Source organism: Saccostrea cucullata, unplaced genomic scaffold (genome assembly GCF_032062105.1).
Source record: "Saccostrea cucullata isolate Sc308-1 unplaced genomic scaffold, CSIRO_AGI_Scuc_v1 ctg8608, whole genome shotgun sequence".
Classification (NCBI taxonomy): domain Eukaryota; kingdom Metazoa; phylum Mollusca; class Bivalvia; order Ostreida; family Ostreidae; genus Saccostrea; species Saccostrea cuccullata.
In genome coordinates, this window is record NW_026930880.1 from 17,501 (window position 1) to 34,137 (window position 16,637).

Here is a 16,637-nt window from a genome sequence, read left to right on the forward strand (position 1 = left end):
TCAAATATTATTAGGAATTTAGATAAATATATTTACTGTCTTTTTCATCTCTACTATTATTTCTTTCCTGAAGATATAACACAGTCATCGTTGTACAGCCGATGACTAAAACAAGGACGACGAAGATGACGAGTGATTTAACACAAATCTTTGAAGTGTTCTTCCGTTTTGCTTTTCTGCATATATGCTCTTCAAAATCTCCATTGGAATTCAAATTAGTGGTCTTTAAAAAAAACAAGTCGTGTAAGTTGAACATATAAAAAAATTATTTTATCTGAAATTTTTTGAAACTGTGATTTTCGGAGGGTGTTTGATTGACACATGTAGGGTAGATATGTGAGACAGCAGAACCAAGTCATCAGTTTTGTCAATCCGTGCTCTGTGATGTAGGCAGAGTTTACAAATGGGACAAAAACCGGTAAAACGTTAATAGTACAAGCAAACTCAAAGAATCGTGGTCCCCCGCTTTTGGTGTCTTTGTTGATGAGATGTAATTTTTATGACATATTGTGTCTAATATGATCACTCTTTCATATATCACTAATTTAAAAATTATCATTGAAGTTGATTTTTTTTATAAGCTCAATCGTGAGGGTAAAGGGGTAAGAAATCGTAGCATGCTCGGAATTATTTTGTCAGGGGTAATGCACATGTCAAATATGAAAACCCTATCTCTTCTCAACAAGATGTGTTTGTGAAACACTGAAGGCCCCGTATGGCAACACAACGAAGATTAAACGTTTCTTAAATGCAAATTAAATATATTATAACCCAAAGTAGGGGTTTTCTTAAAAAGAAATAAGATTGTGAAATACAAAATCCCTAGCACCACTTGTTCAAAAGTAATGGTCGAGGATAGATTTTTGAACGTTAGGTCAATCTCCAAGGTGAAAAGGACTAAGTTGTTGGTTTCTTAATTAAGAAAGGTCTTGTCATACATGTATGTGAAGGATGAAAACCTTTCTTACCGTTCAAAAGTTTGGCCAAGGTTAAAATTTTTAAAAGTAGGTCAAACTCCAAAGCCAAGGTCAAAGGGTAAAAGTTCTTGGTATCCAATGCAAGATCTTCTCACAAGGATTACATATGTGAAATATAAAAGCCCTAGCCATTAACATTAAAAAGTTATGGTCAAGGTTAAAGTTTTTTCATAAGAACGGAAATCTCCAAGGTCAAAAGGAGAAAGTTGTTTGTATCCAATGAAATGTCTTGCTACAAAAAATACATATGTGAAAAATGAAAGTTCTACTATCTACCATTCAAAAGTTGTGGCCAAAGTAAAAGTTTTAGAAAAAGAAGATCAAACTCCATGGCCAAGGTCAAAGGGTCTAAGTTCTTGGTATCCAAATAAATTGTTCTTCTCAAGAATGACATATTTGATGTACAAAGGCCCTAGCCCTTACCGTTCAAAAGTTATTGTCAAGGTCAACGTTTTTACATAAGAACATAAATCTCCAAGGTCAAGGTGAAATGGTCAAAGTCGTTGGTGTCCAGTGAAAGGTCTTGCAACAAAAAATACATATGTGAAATATGAAAGTCCTAGTTTTACCTTTCAAAAGTTGTGACCAAGTATAAAGTTTTCAAAAAGTACTTAAAACTTCAAGGTCAAGTTCGAGGGGTCAAGGTTCTTGGTATTAAATAAATGGTTTTCTAACAAAAATTACATATATGAAGTGTGAAAGCCCTCTATGTAGCTCTTATTGTTCGGAAGTTAAGGTCAAGGTTAAAGTTTTTTCATAACTACGGAAATCTCTAAGGTTAATGTAAAAATTCTTGGTATCCAATTAGAGGTCTTGCTACAATAAATACATATGTGAAATTAAAAAGTCCTAGTGTCTACCAATCAAGGGTTATGGCCAAAGTCTAAGTCTAGAATTTTTGTGTAAAAGTAAGTCAAACTTCAAGATCAAAAGGTAAATTTTGGTGGTACCCAAAGAAAGGGCTTGTCACAAGGAATACACATGTAAAATATAAATGTCATGGCTCCACTTAATCAAAAGTTATGGGCAAAGTTAAAGATCTAGTGACGGACGGACAGACGGATGAGATTTAGTGTCCCCATGCTTTCGCGAACATATATAACAGTGCTTGAAATCAGTGTAAATTTCACAAGTGTGTTAAATCTGTGAGGCACTGCACACATCACAGAGCACAAACTCACAAAACTGGTGAGTTGGTTTTGATTTCTCACATTTCTACTCGAGTTTTTCCGATTCAGATTTTTCATTTAAACAGGTCGGAGAGAATACTCGAAATCGGGTATAATACCCGATATTAGGGTATCGTTGAATCCACGAAATCGGGTATAGGAGTTGTAATCACCTAATAAAACTTAAACAATGGGATGGCGCATGTTGCCGAGTTAACTTGCAACTAGATACAAATGTTTTCTAAAGGTATCAAACAGTAAAAATTTGGGCGTCAAGATTCGCTCAGGACAACAAATACCCGTGAAGCTTAGTACATTTCATGATCTGCACACAAAAGGGTGTTTAATTTGTTTTAAATTTTTCATAATGTTGAAGGTTAATATGCATTTTTCTTGTGTTCATTCCCAACACAACAGAATTGTAAAGTATCAGAAGTATCAGAATCCGGGAATTTACAGTGTATAATAATTCCACATCAACACAACAAACATGAACAATTTGTAAATTAATCAAATTACATGTATACAGAAACACATTTCACACAAAAGATATAACGCCAGGTAAAAACAAAGGATTGTCTATCGTACATGTATCTAATCATGCGTCATTAATTACTTTCACATTTTTCTTGTGCATAAAATCAAATTTATATATAAATGTATAAATAATGTATACATAATGATGAAAATGTCTAAAATTTTGGCTAAAAACCACCTCTTTCTCTTTTTTTAAAATCTTTTTTTTTAATCATTAATACATATTTGCAGAATATGTCTTCAACATTTTAGCAGAGACAGTGATAGCTTCAGAAATACAGCTTATGAGAGAACATAACTGTTGATCGTATAATTGAGCTAAGTCTTCAATATTTTACCATTTCTTGATGCCTTCAAAGGGGGGGGGGGGGGGGGGCTTGACCTCCTCTGACAAAACAACCTCGACCGTGTTTTGCATGTGTCCAAGAGACCTCTCCTTTCGCAATCATTGAATTAAATGTTAATTTTTTTTTGCTATATGTCTTTGAATGTCACTGTCGGTTAAATTCGGTTATATATTTTTAATTGTATGGAAGATTTATTCAACAAAATATGTTACATTTTTTCATTAAAGATGAGTATTAGGTGTTAAAAAATAAATATGAATTTTAGTTACTTGTAGGAATAGTTATTGCTTGAGTAATAAGTATCACAAATAAAATATCTAAAAGAAAACAATGACATATTGTCTAGAACCAATCAATTAGTGCATTGTATTATAATGAGGTTTTAAGATAACGACAAAAAAGCGTAAAATAGTCAACAGAAGGTTTAATCTATACCCTGTCTATCAAATAGTATATTTATTAATAAAGTAAGGAAGTGACTGCAATTTTTATGAAATTTTAATGTCCGATGAGGAATTATATTCCCAAAAAGTAAGACAAGAGGTTCCAAGGCGCAATTGAACACTCCATTATTTAAGATTGTTCATTAACATGTTCATAAACGTACAAACTAGAAGAAATATGAAAACTTGACTATGTAATTCATATTTGAATATGACTGTACCTAGATCTATAATGAGAAATTCAATGTATTATAAGCTCATGAAAATATGTACACATTTGACTTTTATTTATAACCCCCCCCCCCCCCACACACACACACACACAAAAAGAAAATTCTCTTCACATGACTTCTACCTCCAATTTTTCACACAAATGCATAAAATAAAGGTAAAATAGCATATCTTGTATCGATTAAAATGCAACAAAAAAATTTACGATGTCTTTAAATAAAAATTCTCATGATAAATTGACTTTTAAAAAGTTACTCACCTTCAATTAGCTAATTTCAACCTGTTTTCCTGTTGGTATTTATTTAATCTTATTTTATTTTCTTCTTTATAATAACGTTGGTATTATATTATGGCAGATATATACAATTATGACTCGCTTATACTCTACTCTCTAACTGTTGGGAATAAGTTATATTTCACGTGAAAAGGACGCCATACATTTTTCAGTAAAAATACATAACACGGTGTTAGTCGTTTAATTTCCTTCAAGTTTCACATTTTGTGAATAGTGCACAAATTAGAAAATTAAGTATATGGAATATTTAAATGGGAAATAAAGACAAACTAAGAGAAGATATTTGTTTTTAGAAATTATATTGAAAAATAATAACGCCATTGTGTCCTCTTTCTTACCCCATCAGTGTTTGTCGTGTGATTTTAAACTTATCTGACAACCAGATAAATTAGGTTTAATAAAAATAAATCCACAAGATAGTGATGTACAAGTAACAGTAACTGGCATAATGCGACTTTGCTTTATTCTTTAGTTTTTAATAGAAAGTTGCATGGAATACCCGATTTCGCAGATTCAACGATACCCTAATATCGGGTATTATACGCAATTTCACGGATAATACCCGATTTCGAGTATTCTCTCCGACCTGTTAAACGCTACAGAATTTCTACTTTTCTGAAGTAATAATTAAACAAATCTGAACATGCAAGGAGGTGACAATCAAACTTGTCCAGAAAATCATAGTTTCAAAAGTTTCTAGATAGAATAAGCTATTATATTTCCGTTTGAAATGATATAGCAACATACAAGTCATGATATTAAACCGAAAATTTGAAGAAAAACATTTTTTGTCCCGGCACCTTTACTAATATTTTTTGGCAAACAATAAAAAAATCAAAGAAAGCAAGTCATTTAAGTAGATTTCTGATTTAAGTATGAAGTTCCTCGTCGAATACAATTTTTAGGACAACAATTAATGATATAAAGGAATATTACATGTTTATATATTTAGTTCTTTGAAAACAAAAGTTCTATTGAAAACCCATTTTTTGTAGTGATTTTACCAGAACTTCATACTGGTTGGTGTCACCCATCGTGCAATACTCGTGCTCACACCTCTACAAGGAATAGATGAAAGGATATATGCGTTTAATACAGATATCATCGTTATTTTTATATCGCAGTTAAGGTACACATTTCTTACCCGTCATAAGTTTTCCGAGATCTGTTTTGTAAAATGTCTTTTATTGTATTTTTGAGCTCAACGTAAGAAAGAAATTCGCAGTTAAATTTTATTTTTGGCAACGTTTGAGATAAAAATTAGCATATGAACAGTGTTTTAAAAATATTTTCAATGACAATTTAATGTAAAGGATAAAGGTTATGATGATTAGTATACCTGCTCAAACTTGTTTTCTGCCATTTTACACTAGTTGTTTTCCGTTATTTTTCGTCAACCTAAAAATAATTAAAACTAATTTTAGTATATTAATTTAAAATAAATTTTGGGTTTCGTATAATATACACGTCATTGTATTAATTTTATATTTACCACTTTTTGCTGTAACGTTGTGCAGTATATACGAAGAATAAGGGGGAAATTGATATTTATATGGATCTTATTAAAGTCGAGTTACTTAAATTTGCAAAAAATAAATTAAAAAATTACTTTCAATTATTTCATTTTTACATACAGTCATAGGAAATCCATTTATTAAGAAAAACTTGTTTATTTTTCATACACTTCAAGATACATGTACATGTGCCTGCTTTTATTTCATCTGTGAAGAGAAAAAAGAAAAATATCCAACTTGACTTGCTCTGTAAACAACGAGTACTAGTTTTTCTGAAATATTTTTGGTCAGTAAATTCTGAAAATGAATTGTTGCGGAAAGGGGTGCCTAAAAGATCTATTAAAAACTAATTATCTTAACTCAAAATATCTCTACTCCAATTATCTTCATTTTTAAACACGAGTTTTTTTTTAGTGAACAGCAAATCGAAACACTTACATAAGTAAACAAAATTTCCATGTTCTTTGGAGCAGAAAGATATAAAATCTGGAAAATTTGGAAATCATACACCAAAAGTCGCCCGCGAAGCGCAGTGGTTAGAGTGCTCTAGAGTCGCAAAGCAAGGCATTATTCATTGCGTCGCGGTTTCGAATCTAACAGAGGGACCGTGTCGCAGTAGGTACCGGAACGAAAAAGATCACTCCCTGCTCAATGCCCCTAAGTGCTGAACATTGTACAAAGTTTGCAGCTCTCCATCGGCAGGTGGTGGCGTCTTTATATAAATTAAAATTCTCGAGAGAGAGAGAGAGAGAGAGAGAGAGAGAGAGAGAGACGTTAAACGTATGCAATCAATCAATCAAAAAAACATACACCAAAAAGATGAAGACAAGACCTCTCATTTCTTAAGGCAAAAGAAACGGTTTTAAAATAATCAATTTAACAGAGGACATAAAGTGAACTAAAATAAGATATAACGAAACGAAAATGTCATGCAACTCGGTAATTACATTAGTCTCATCAATTTAAAATGATATATTTTCTCTTACACTTAAATAAGTAATTCCATAAGTGAACTCCTCAAAAGAATTTGAAAATGGATTAAAAATGTTTCCTTTCTTATAAAATATATATAGTTATTAAAACAGGAAGATTTAAAGGGAAAGTCAAAATTTAGGGCGATTTATTTTCCCGAAGAGGAACGATAGATTTCATCTTGAATATAACGTTAATATATCATTGTCATTTTCTGTTTTATAACCCCGCTCCGAAAGAGAGGGTGGGTATACTGTTTTACCCTTGTGTGTCTGTCTGTCCGTCCGTACAACATTTTTCTCTGAGGCATGCCATACGGTGGGATTTTTTTTTGTTCAAATCTGATGTCAACTTCCTGTTTGTCTCTGCGTCTGTCCGTTTCATACATAGCAAATTTTCGTCGCACTCATCGCAGATGCTTGAAAATTTACAACAATCTTCTCTGGGGCATGCCATAGAGTGGGATACATTTTGGATGTCAACTTCCTGTTTCTCTGTCTGTCCGTTTCATACATATTACATTTTCGTTGCAGTTTCTTAGCAACTTCTCATCGCAGATGTTTGAAAATTCGGTGTGATACATTTTTGTTCTAATCCGATGTCATTTTCTGTTTGTCTGTGCGTCTGTCCCTTTCATACATAACAAATTTTCGCTGCAATTTTCTAATCAAGTATACATAGCAGATGATTGAAATTTTAATACACTCTTTGTCGAGGCATGCTATATGGTGGGATTAATTTTGATATGAATCTGATGTCAACTTCATATATTTTTGTGCATTCGCCTGTAATTGAACTTGTGAATATTGATAGTGTTTATTCATATCATAGCGGCGGTATTACTTGTGAGCATTTGCTCACAGATTTCTTTTTTTCGATTGGATGTTGTTTTTAACTTCTAGTACCACCAAGGGAGCTTACTCTGAAGTACTGCCTACTTTAGAAAGTTTAAGTGCTCGTACCTAACAAATTAAAGATAAACATAAATAGGGACACAAGTAACAGCTTTTCAAAAAGCTTGCCTGACTAATGCCATCAATATCTATAGAACCTATCGGTCTCATCCGAAGGACCGATCTCTTCGTTCCGCTGTGGATTCGAACCCGCGACGTAAAGATGAACATCTCACTACGCGAGTCTAAAAATGGTTTCAGAGGATGAAGTCAATACGGGAAATAAAGTTATGTAATTGATTTATGTTGGAAATAGACAATTAAATAGACAGTCGACAGGAATCATTGACACGAAACATTATAATTCAGGTTTAAGTGCCCAAGCACCATGTTGTCCACATATCTTATACAATGAACTTGGAAACTTCGTGGGAATTAATTTCTGTCTTATGTTTGTTTATTTTACCCACGCTTGAAAAGTGGGAGGGCATATTGTAATCGTTGTCCGTCCGTCCTTCCGTCCTTCTGTTACGCTTTTGGGTACCCATCTCTTATCTCCTATTTTACTTTTTGATCCGACACATATTTTGGGTTTCCAATAGCAAAACATGGACACTGCCATTTTATACATATGGGAGGTGGGGGTATCATTTAGTGAGCTCAGTGCTCACAGTACATGTACCTCTAGTAGGTAAACAATTTTGTTTAATTAAGGTAGGATTATTCTCATATTTCTTGTATTTAAAGATTAATGAAATTTTCACAGAATCAAGAAGACAATATCACTAAATGATGGTACCAGGGAGATTAAATTTGACCGTTTTGACCGTTTTATAATAGAGGCAAAGTCAGGTGCATATATTAGCACTATAAATGACAAAATGTGAACGCGTTGAAAAATAAAACAATGTAAATTGATTTATAGTACACATACTTTGCAAATTTATTCAAAGAGTAATTTTTACTAGACTAAATCAAAATTTGAAAACAAAAAAAAAAATTTTTTTTTAAATTACTGTATTCGAACCTAAAGTGCTGCTTCTTTGTGGCTCGAATCCGCGACAAACCAATGAAGCTACCGGGACACTATACCTAGAAGGTATTTGAATTATTATTAAAAGCCAAAGCCCTTTACAGTTATATTTTTTTCAATTTTTTGCCAGAAAAAAAACAAGAGGTCCACGGGCCTTATAGGTCACCTGAGTAATGTGTAACAACTTTCAAACAATTAAATTTGGTTCGTGTTTAAACCGGAGGCCATGAAATTCACAATTTACAATTTTGAAAGAGGCACCATTGCTTATCATAATTATTAACTTAGAATGCTTACTCTATTTACTTAATACCCAGAGGTAGATCAGAGTAACATAGAGAAAATGCACTTCCACTTTATAACCAGTTGTGCACCTCATCCCAAAGGAACCACTGACCCTAGGGCCAAATATTCCAAAATTTTGCAAATTTTATCATAAAATGGTTGATTTATACCAAAGAGCAGATTTCAAAGCATTAATTTATTTTCAGGCTATGTAACCAACCCCCCCCTTTGACCCTGGGGGCATTAAGGTTTCGTCAAAGGTCAACATGTCCAAGATTTATTTTTACAATAGCGCCAAAACTATGTAAGGCATAAAGGTAAAACTTTTACAGTTTATAAATTATTTATTGATTAACAGATAGAAAGTATCACTTGATAAAAAAAATGCTTGGAATAATATTAATTGAGCAAAATTCTACTTAAAAATGCATATATTTTCCAAAAAAAACACCTAATTAATTCCATGCTTTTAGTGAAAACCATCATTGCAGAAACAAAATATATTTATCAATGAAGGGCAAGTTGGACTTGGATAGCCTCTGGAAAGTTGTTTTCCCTGTTTATTTTGTCCAAATGTTAAGACTTGAAAGTGAAAGTACACTGCAAATGGCAGATTCTTTTGGGGTCTTGTCTTTATACATGTCATGCTTTCAATAACAGCCTTTCAGAGACCATTCACGTCCAACTTGCCCTTCAATGATAAACATATATTATTTCTACAATGTTGGTTTTCACAAAAAGGACAGAATTAAGCAGGTACATTTTTTTTAAAATATGCACATTTTCTGATACAATTTTTCTCAAAAAATATCTTTTTAAAAATATTTGTTATCAAGTAATACTTTCTATCTATTAATTAGTGATATATTTACAAAATGTAAACGTTTTGACTTCATACCACACATAGTTTTGGAGCAATTGTAAAAATAATTTTTTAGACATGTTGACCTTTGACGAAACCTTAAAAACAACTTTGCTAGATGCACCTTTCTTCATCATATATATATATATATATATATATATATATATATATATATATATATATATATATATATATATATACTTGGGTCATTGGCTTAAAACCCGGAAGCAAAGAAAAATATTTACAAAGAATAAATGTATTTTTACTATGTAATCAATAGAGCCCCGACTTAACACCAGAACCCCTGACCCTGGGGCCATAAAATTCACAATTTTGGAAGAGGCACTCTCTTACTCATCATAACTATGTGCTTAGTTAGTTTATCTAATACCCAGGAGCAGAGAAGAAGATTTTCAAAGAAATAATGCATTTTCACTATATAATCTATAGAGCCCCGCCCTAACACCAGAGCCTCTGACCCTGGGGCCATAAAATTCACAAATCTGGAAGAGGCACTCTTGCTCATCATAACTATGTGCTTAGTGTATCTAATAACCAGGAGCAGAGAAGAAGATTTTCAAAGAAATAATGCATTTTCACTATATAATCTATAGAGCCTCGCCCTAACACAGAACCCCTGACCCTGGGGCCATGAAATTTACAAATCTGGAAGAGGCAATCTTGCTCATCATAACTATGTGCTTAGTTATGTTCCCCAAACGAAGTTGGGGAACATATTGTTTTTACTGTGTTTCTTATTATTATTATTATTATTATTAAGGTCTTCCGTCTCCAACGGAAGACCTTATTGTTTTCGTTCGGTTTCTTTTTCCCTATTATTATTATTTTTCTTACCGATTTTGTGCACGCAATTTCTCGGAAACGGCTCGCCCGATTTTCGCCAAACTTTCAGATCTGATAGATATTTATCTGAACCTTGTCGGAAATTTTCGTCGTTGATGATGTCACTTCCGGTCGTGAGATATGGACGATTTACTGATTTTTAGAGGGTCGGCTTGTCCTGAGATCTCCTCCTAAACGACTGAAGATATCGACTTGACATTTTCAGTGAAGGTAGAGGAAGGATAGTAGATGTGACATTTTGCATATAGAGCTTTCCAGGTAAAAAGGCATCGACGCTCGCCTGGGCCCGAAAAATAGGCTCATACGCATCTCGCAAAAATTGACACGTTTTCTTTTATATCTTTTTACTGGTTAATATTTTGTTAAGACATATATAATAAAAAATGTGCAATAAAGTAAGACCTTTCATTTGATATGAAGAAAATGGGGTTAGCCCTTTAAATTAGGGGCGTAGAGGGGCCAAAGGTCTCTCGTCTTTAACTCTTTAATGATCAATATTTTTTGATACATTACTGAAGCAAAGATATTCAACTTAACTATTTACAACAATATATGCTGAAAATTTGATCATATGTTACGTAAAAAAGGGTCACAGGGGGCTAGAATGCTAAATCTTTGAGGCTTTATATCTCGAAAAGCGTGAATATTTTGATAAGCAGTATTGAACAAAAGATGGTCAAAATAATGTTCCTAACAATATGCATACTTTCAATTTGTTTATTTTGTCCGTGGACACTTCTGTTGTAAACCGGAAGTGCATGTAATATAGATAGTAGAACCAGAATGAGAAGTTAAAAGTAGAACCAGAAATTGATTGGAATTGATAGATCGTACATTTTTTTGTATTTCTAAACATATTTTGAAGAATTCTTGTGGCTTTTTGACATTTTTTATCCTATCAGTGGAATTATCCCAACACAGGTCTTATTCCATCAGATATCGGACGGAAGACCTACTCGTTGCTTGCAACGAGATCGCATCTAGTTATTATTATGTCGCCCCGAACGAAGTCGGGGACGACATATTGATATTGTACGCATGTTTTTTTTATCCAGGCTGTTCTGGGACAATCTTCCTGAAACTTTCCTCAAAGGACGATCACTGGTTGTAGTTGTGCAGTGAGGTCGTTCAGTTCCAATATGTCTACCGTTGCCATGGAAACCTGTAAAAAGCGACAAATTTTGTCCGAGAGTGTTCTCTCTGGTCCCTTAAACGTTCGTCATGAAACTTTTCTTATTTTAAGGATTAGTATCTGTAGTTCTGCAACTCGTATTTAAAATTTTCATATAATCGATTATTGCCATGGAAACCAGGTGAAAGTAAAAATTCTTTAATTTCGATTTTCTCAATAACTACTCAGGCAATCGTTTTGAAACTTTCAATGTTTATTCCTTGCAATGTGTCAAAGTGATTTCTACTTTCAAAATAATTGTAATGAGTCGCTCACGGTTGCCATAGAAACGAAACAGAATAAAAGATTCAGATGTACACATGTGTTCTCCAAGGTCTAGGTCAAAGGGTCAAAGTTCGTCGTATCCAATAAAAGTTCTTTTCACAAGGATTACATATTTGAAATACGAAAGCCCTAGTACTTACCGTTCAAACGTTATGGCTATTTACTATGTTCAAGACGACCCCCCCCCCCTTTTTTTTTTGAAGCACACAGCCAAGTAGAATACACAGATATAACATATACAACTTACAAGTAACTTTTTAAAATCTTCATTCATAAAATTCAGTTCCCGTCATGTGATATTTTGCCATCATTCATTCTCCTTCTGTTTTGTCTCTTGAATTTATAAATATTTTATTTTATCTATAAAAAAAAAATAACGATTGTCAGTTGCATTTATTATCATTTCGCGTTTTCTTGTATATCTATCACTTGTATATTTTTTCATTTCATTAGATAGTGCAAGTATAAATTAAAAAATTGGTACGTCATTTCCATAGTTTTTATTCATTCATAAATTCTTTGATCCGCTCCTGATGGTTCGCAAAGCCTTGATCACCACTGTATACAAAACATTCATCTCGCCGAAAATGTTCATGATTCCGCTAAACTGAGAAAGTTCACACATGATTTATCATCTCATAACACACATCAGCTCTCTGCAATGCAGAAATGCTCGAATTGAAGGGGAAAATTCAGGAGTTATTGATGAGAAAAATTCAGGAGTTATTATGTCGCCCCGAACGAAGTCGGGGACGACATATTGATATTGTACGCATGTTTTTTTTATCCAGGCTGTTTCTCGGAGATGGCTGGGACAATCTTCCTGAAACTTTCCTCAAAGGACGATCACTGGTTGTAGTTGTGCAGTGAGGTCGTTCAGTTCCAATATGTCTACCGTTGCCATGGAAACCTGTAAAAAGCGACAAATTTTGTCCGAGAGTGTTCTCTCTGGTCCCTTAAACGTTCGTCATGAAACTTTTCTTATTTTAAGGATTAGTATCTGTAGTTCTGCAACTCGTATTTAAAATTTTCATATAATCGATTATTGCCATGGAAACCAGGTGAAAGTAAAAATTCTTTAATTTCGATTTTCTCAATAACTACTCAGGCAATCGTTTTGAAACTTTCAATGTTTATTCCTTGCAATGTGTCAAAGTGATTTCTACTTTCAAAATAATTGTAATGAGTCGCTCACGGTTGCCATAGAAACGAAACAGAATAAAAGATTCAGATGTACACATGTGTTCTCCAAGGTCTAGGTCAAAGGGTCAAAGTTCGTCGTATCCAATAAAAGTTCTTTTCACAAGGATTACATATTTGAAATACGAAAGCCCTAGTACTTACCGTTCAAACGTTATGGCTATTTACTATGTTCAAGACGACCCCCCCCCCTTTTTTTTTGAAGCACACAGCCAAGTAGAATACACAGATATAACATATACAACTTACAAGTAACTTTTTAAAATCTTCATTCATAAAATTCAGTTCCCGTCATGTGATATTTTGCCATCATTCATTCTCCTTCTGTTTTGTCTCTTGAATTTATAAATATTTTATTTTATCTATAAAAAAAAAATAACGATTGTCAGTTGCATTTATTATCATTTCGCGTTTTCTTGTATATCTATCACTTGTATATTTTTTCATTTCATTAGATAGTGCAAGTATAAATTAAAAAATTGGTACGTCATTTCCATAGTTTTTATTCATTCATAAATTCTTTGATCCGCTCCTGATGGTTCGCAAAGCCTTGATCACCACTGTATACAAAACATTCATCTCGCCGAAAATGTTCATGATTCCGCTAAACTGAGAAAGTTCACACATGATTTATCATCTCATAACACACATCAGCTCTCTGCAATGCAGAAATGCTCGAATTGAAGGGGAAAATTCAGGAGTTATTGATGAGAAAAATTCAGGAGTTATTATGTCGCCCCGAACGAAGTCGGGGACGACATATTGATATTGTACGCATGTTTTTTTTATCCAGGCTGTTTCTCGGAGATGGCTGGGACAATCTTCCTGAAACTTTCCTCAAAGGACGATCACTGGTTGTAGTTGTGCAGTGAGGTCGTTCAGTTCCAATATGTCTACCGTTGCCATGGAAACCTGTAAAAAGCGACAAATTTTGTCCGAGAGTGTTCTCTCTGGTCCCTTAAACGTTCGTCATGAAACTTTTCTTATTTTAAGGATTAGTATCTGTAGTTCTGCAACTCGTATTTAAAATTTTCATATAATCGATTATTGCCATGGAAACCAGGTGAAAGTAAAAATTCTTTAATTTCGATTTTCTCAATAACTACTCAGGCAATCGTTTTGAAACTTTCAATGTTTATTCCTTGCAATGTGTCAAAGTGATTTCTACTTTCAAAATAATTGTAATGAGTCGCTCACGGTTGCCATAGAAACGAAACAGAATAAAAGATTCAGATGTACACATGTGTTCTCCAAGGTCTAGGTCAAAGGGTCAAAGTTCGTCGTATCCAATAAAAGTTCTTTTCACAAGGATTACATATTTGAAATACGAAAGCCCTAGTACTTACCGTTCAAACGTTATGGCTATTTACTATGTTCAAGACGACCCCCCCCCTTTTTTTTTGAAGCACACAGCCAAGTAGAATACACAGATATAACATATACAACTTACAAGTAACTTTTTAAAATCTTCATTCATAAAATTCAGTTCCCGTCATGTGATATTTTGCCATCATTCATTCTCCTTCTGTTTTGTCTCTTGAATTTATAAATATTTTATTTTATCTATAAAAAAAAAATAACGATTGTCAGTTGCATTTATTATCATTTCGCGTTTTCTTGTATATCTATCACTTGTATATTTTTTCATTTCATTAGATAGTGCAAGTATAAATTAAAAAATTGGTACGTCATTTCCATAGTTTTTATTCATTCATAAATTCTTTGATCCGCTCCTGATGGTTCGCAAAGCCTTGATCACCACTGTATACAAAACATTCATCTCGCCGAAAATGTTCATGATTCCGCTAAACTGAGAAAGTTCACACATGATTTATCATCTCATAACACACATCAGCTCTCTGCAATGCAGAAATGCTCGAATTGAAGGGGAAAATTCAGGAGTTATTGATGAGAAAAATTCAGGAGTTATTATGTCGCCCCGAACGAAGTCGGGGACGACATATTGATATTGTACGCATGTTTTTTTTATCCAGGCTGTTTCTCGGAGATGGCTGGGACAATCTTCCTGAAACTTTCCTCAAAGGACGATCACTGGTTGTAGTTGTGCAGTGAGGTCGTTCAGTTCCAATATGTCTACCGTTGCCATGGAAACCTGTAAAAAGCGACAAATTTTGTCCGAGAGTGTTCTCTCTGGTCCCTTAAACGTTCGTCATGAAACTTTTCTTATTTTAAGGATTAGTATCTGTAGTTCTGCAACTCGTATTTAAAATTTTCATATAATCGATTATTGCCATGGAAACCAGGTGAAAGTAAAAATTCTTTAATTTCGATTTTCTCAATAACTACTCAGGCAATCGTTTTGAAACTTTCAATGTTTATTCCTTGCAATGTGTCAAAGTGATTTCTACTTTCAAAATAATTGTAATGAGTCGCTCACGGTTGCCATAGAAACGAAACAGAATAAAAGATTCAGATGTACACATGTGTTCTCCAAGGTCTAGGTCAAAGGGTCAAAGTTCGTCGTATCCAATAAAAGTTCTTTTCACAAGGATTACATATTTGAAATACGAAAGCCCTAGTACTTACCGTTCAAACGTTATGGCTATTTACTATGTTCAAGACGACCCCCCCCCCCTTTTTTTTTGAAGCACACAGCCAAGTAGAATACACAGATATAACATATACAACTTACAAGTAACTTTTTAAAATCTTCATTCATAAAATTCAGTTCCCGTCATGTGATATTTTGCCATCATTCATTCTCCTTCTGTTTTGTCTCTTGAATTTATAAATATTTTATTTTATCTATAAAAAAAAAATAACGATTGTCAGTTGCATTTATTATCATTTCGCGTTTTCTTGTATATCTATCACTTGTATATTTTTTCATTTCATTAGATAGTGCAAGTATAAATTAAAAAATTGGTACGTCATTTCCATAGTTTTTATTCATTCATAAATTCTTTGATCCGCTCCTGATGGTTCGCAAAGCCTTGATCACCACTGTATACAAAACATTCATCTCGCCGAAAATGTTCATGATTCCGCTAAACTGAGAAAGTTCACACATGATTTATCATCTCATAACACACATCAGCTCTCTGCAATGCAGAAATGCTCGAATTGAAGGGGAAAATTCAGGAGTTATTGATGAGAAAAATTCAGGAGTTATTATGTCGCCCCGAACGAAGTCGGGGACGACATATTGATATTGTACGCATGTTTTTTTTATCCAGGCTGTTTCTCGGAGATGGCTGGGACAATCTTCCTGAAACTTTCCTCAAAGGACGATCACTGGTTGTAGTTGTGCAGTGAGGTCGTTCAGTTCCAATATGTCTACCGTTGCCATGGAAACCTGTAAAAAGCGACAAATTTTGTCCGAGAGTGTTCTCTCTGGTCCCTTAAACGTTCGTCATGAAACTTTTCTTATTTTAAGGATTAGTATCTGTAGTTCTGCAACTCGTATTTAAAATTTTCATATAATCGATTATTGCCATGGAAACCAGGTGAAAGTAAAAATTCTTTAATTTCGATTTTCTCAATAACTACTCAGGCAATCGTTTTGAAACTTTCAATGTTTATTCCTTGCAATGTGTCA

General features: G+C 33.6%; 1 protein-coding gene across 1 annotated transcript in view; it reads right to left on the reverse strand.

Annotated features, from left to right (window-relative positions):
- LOC134230431 (IgGFc-binding protein-like) overlaps nucleotides 1-5,747 on the reverse strand; it is a 14,949-nt gene extending 9,202 nt beyond the window's left edge. The window contains exons 1-4 of the mRNA XM_062712258.1: nucleotides 5,634-5,747; nucleotides 5,339-5,397; nucleotides 5,004-5,057; nucleotides 37-223 (exon numbers count right to left, since the gene is read on the reverse strand). Of these exons, the coding sequence (XP_062568242.1) occupies nucleotides 37-223; nucleotides 5,004-5,057; nucleotides 5,339-5,362 (265 nt within the window). The 5' untranslated portion in view covers nucleotides 5,363-5,397; nucleotides 5,634-5,747. The remainder of the gene's footprint in view (nucleotides 1-36; nucleotides 224-5,003; nucleotides 5,058-5,338; nucleotides 5,398-5,633) is intronic.
- Between the last annotated feature and the right edge of the window lie 10,890 nt (nucleotides 5,748-16,637).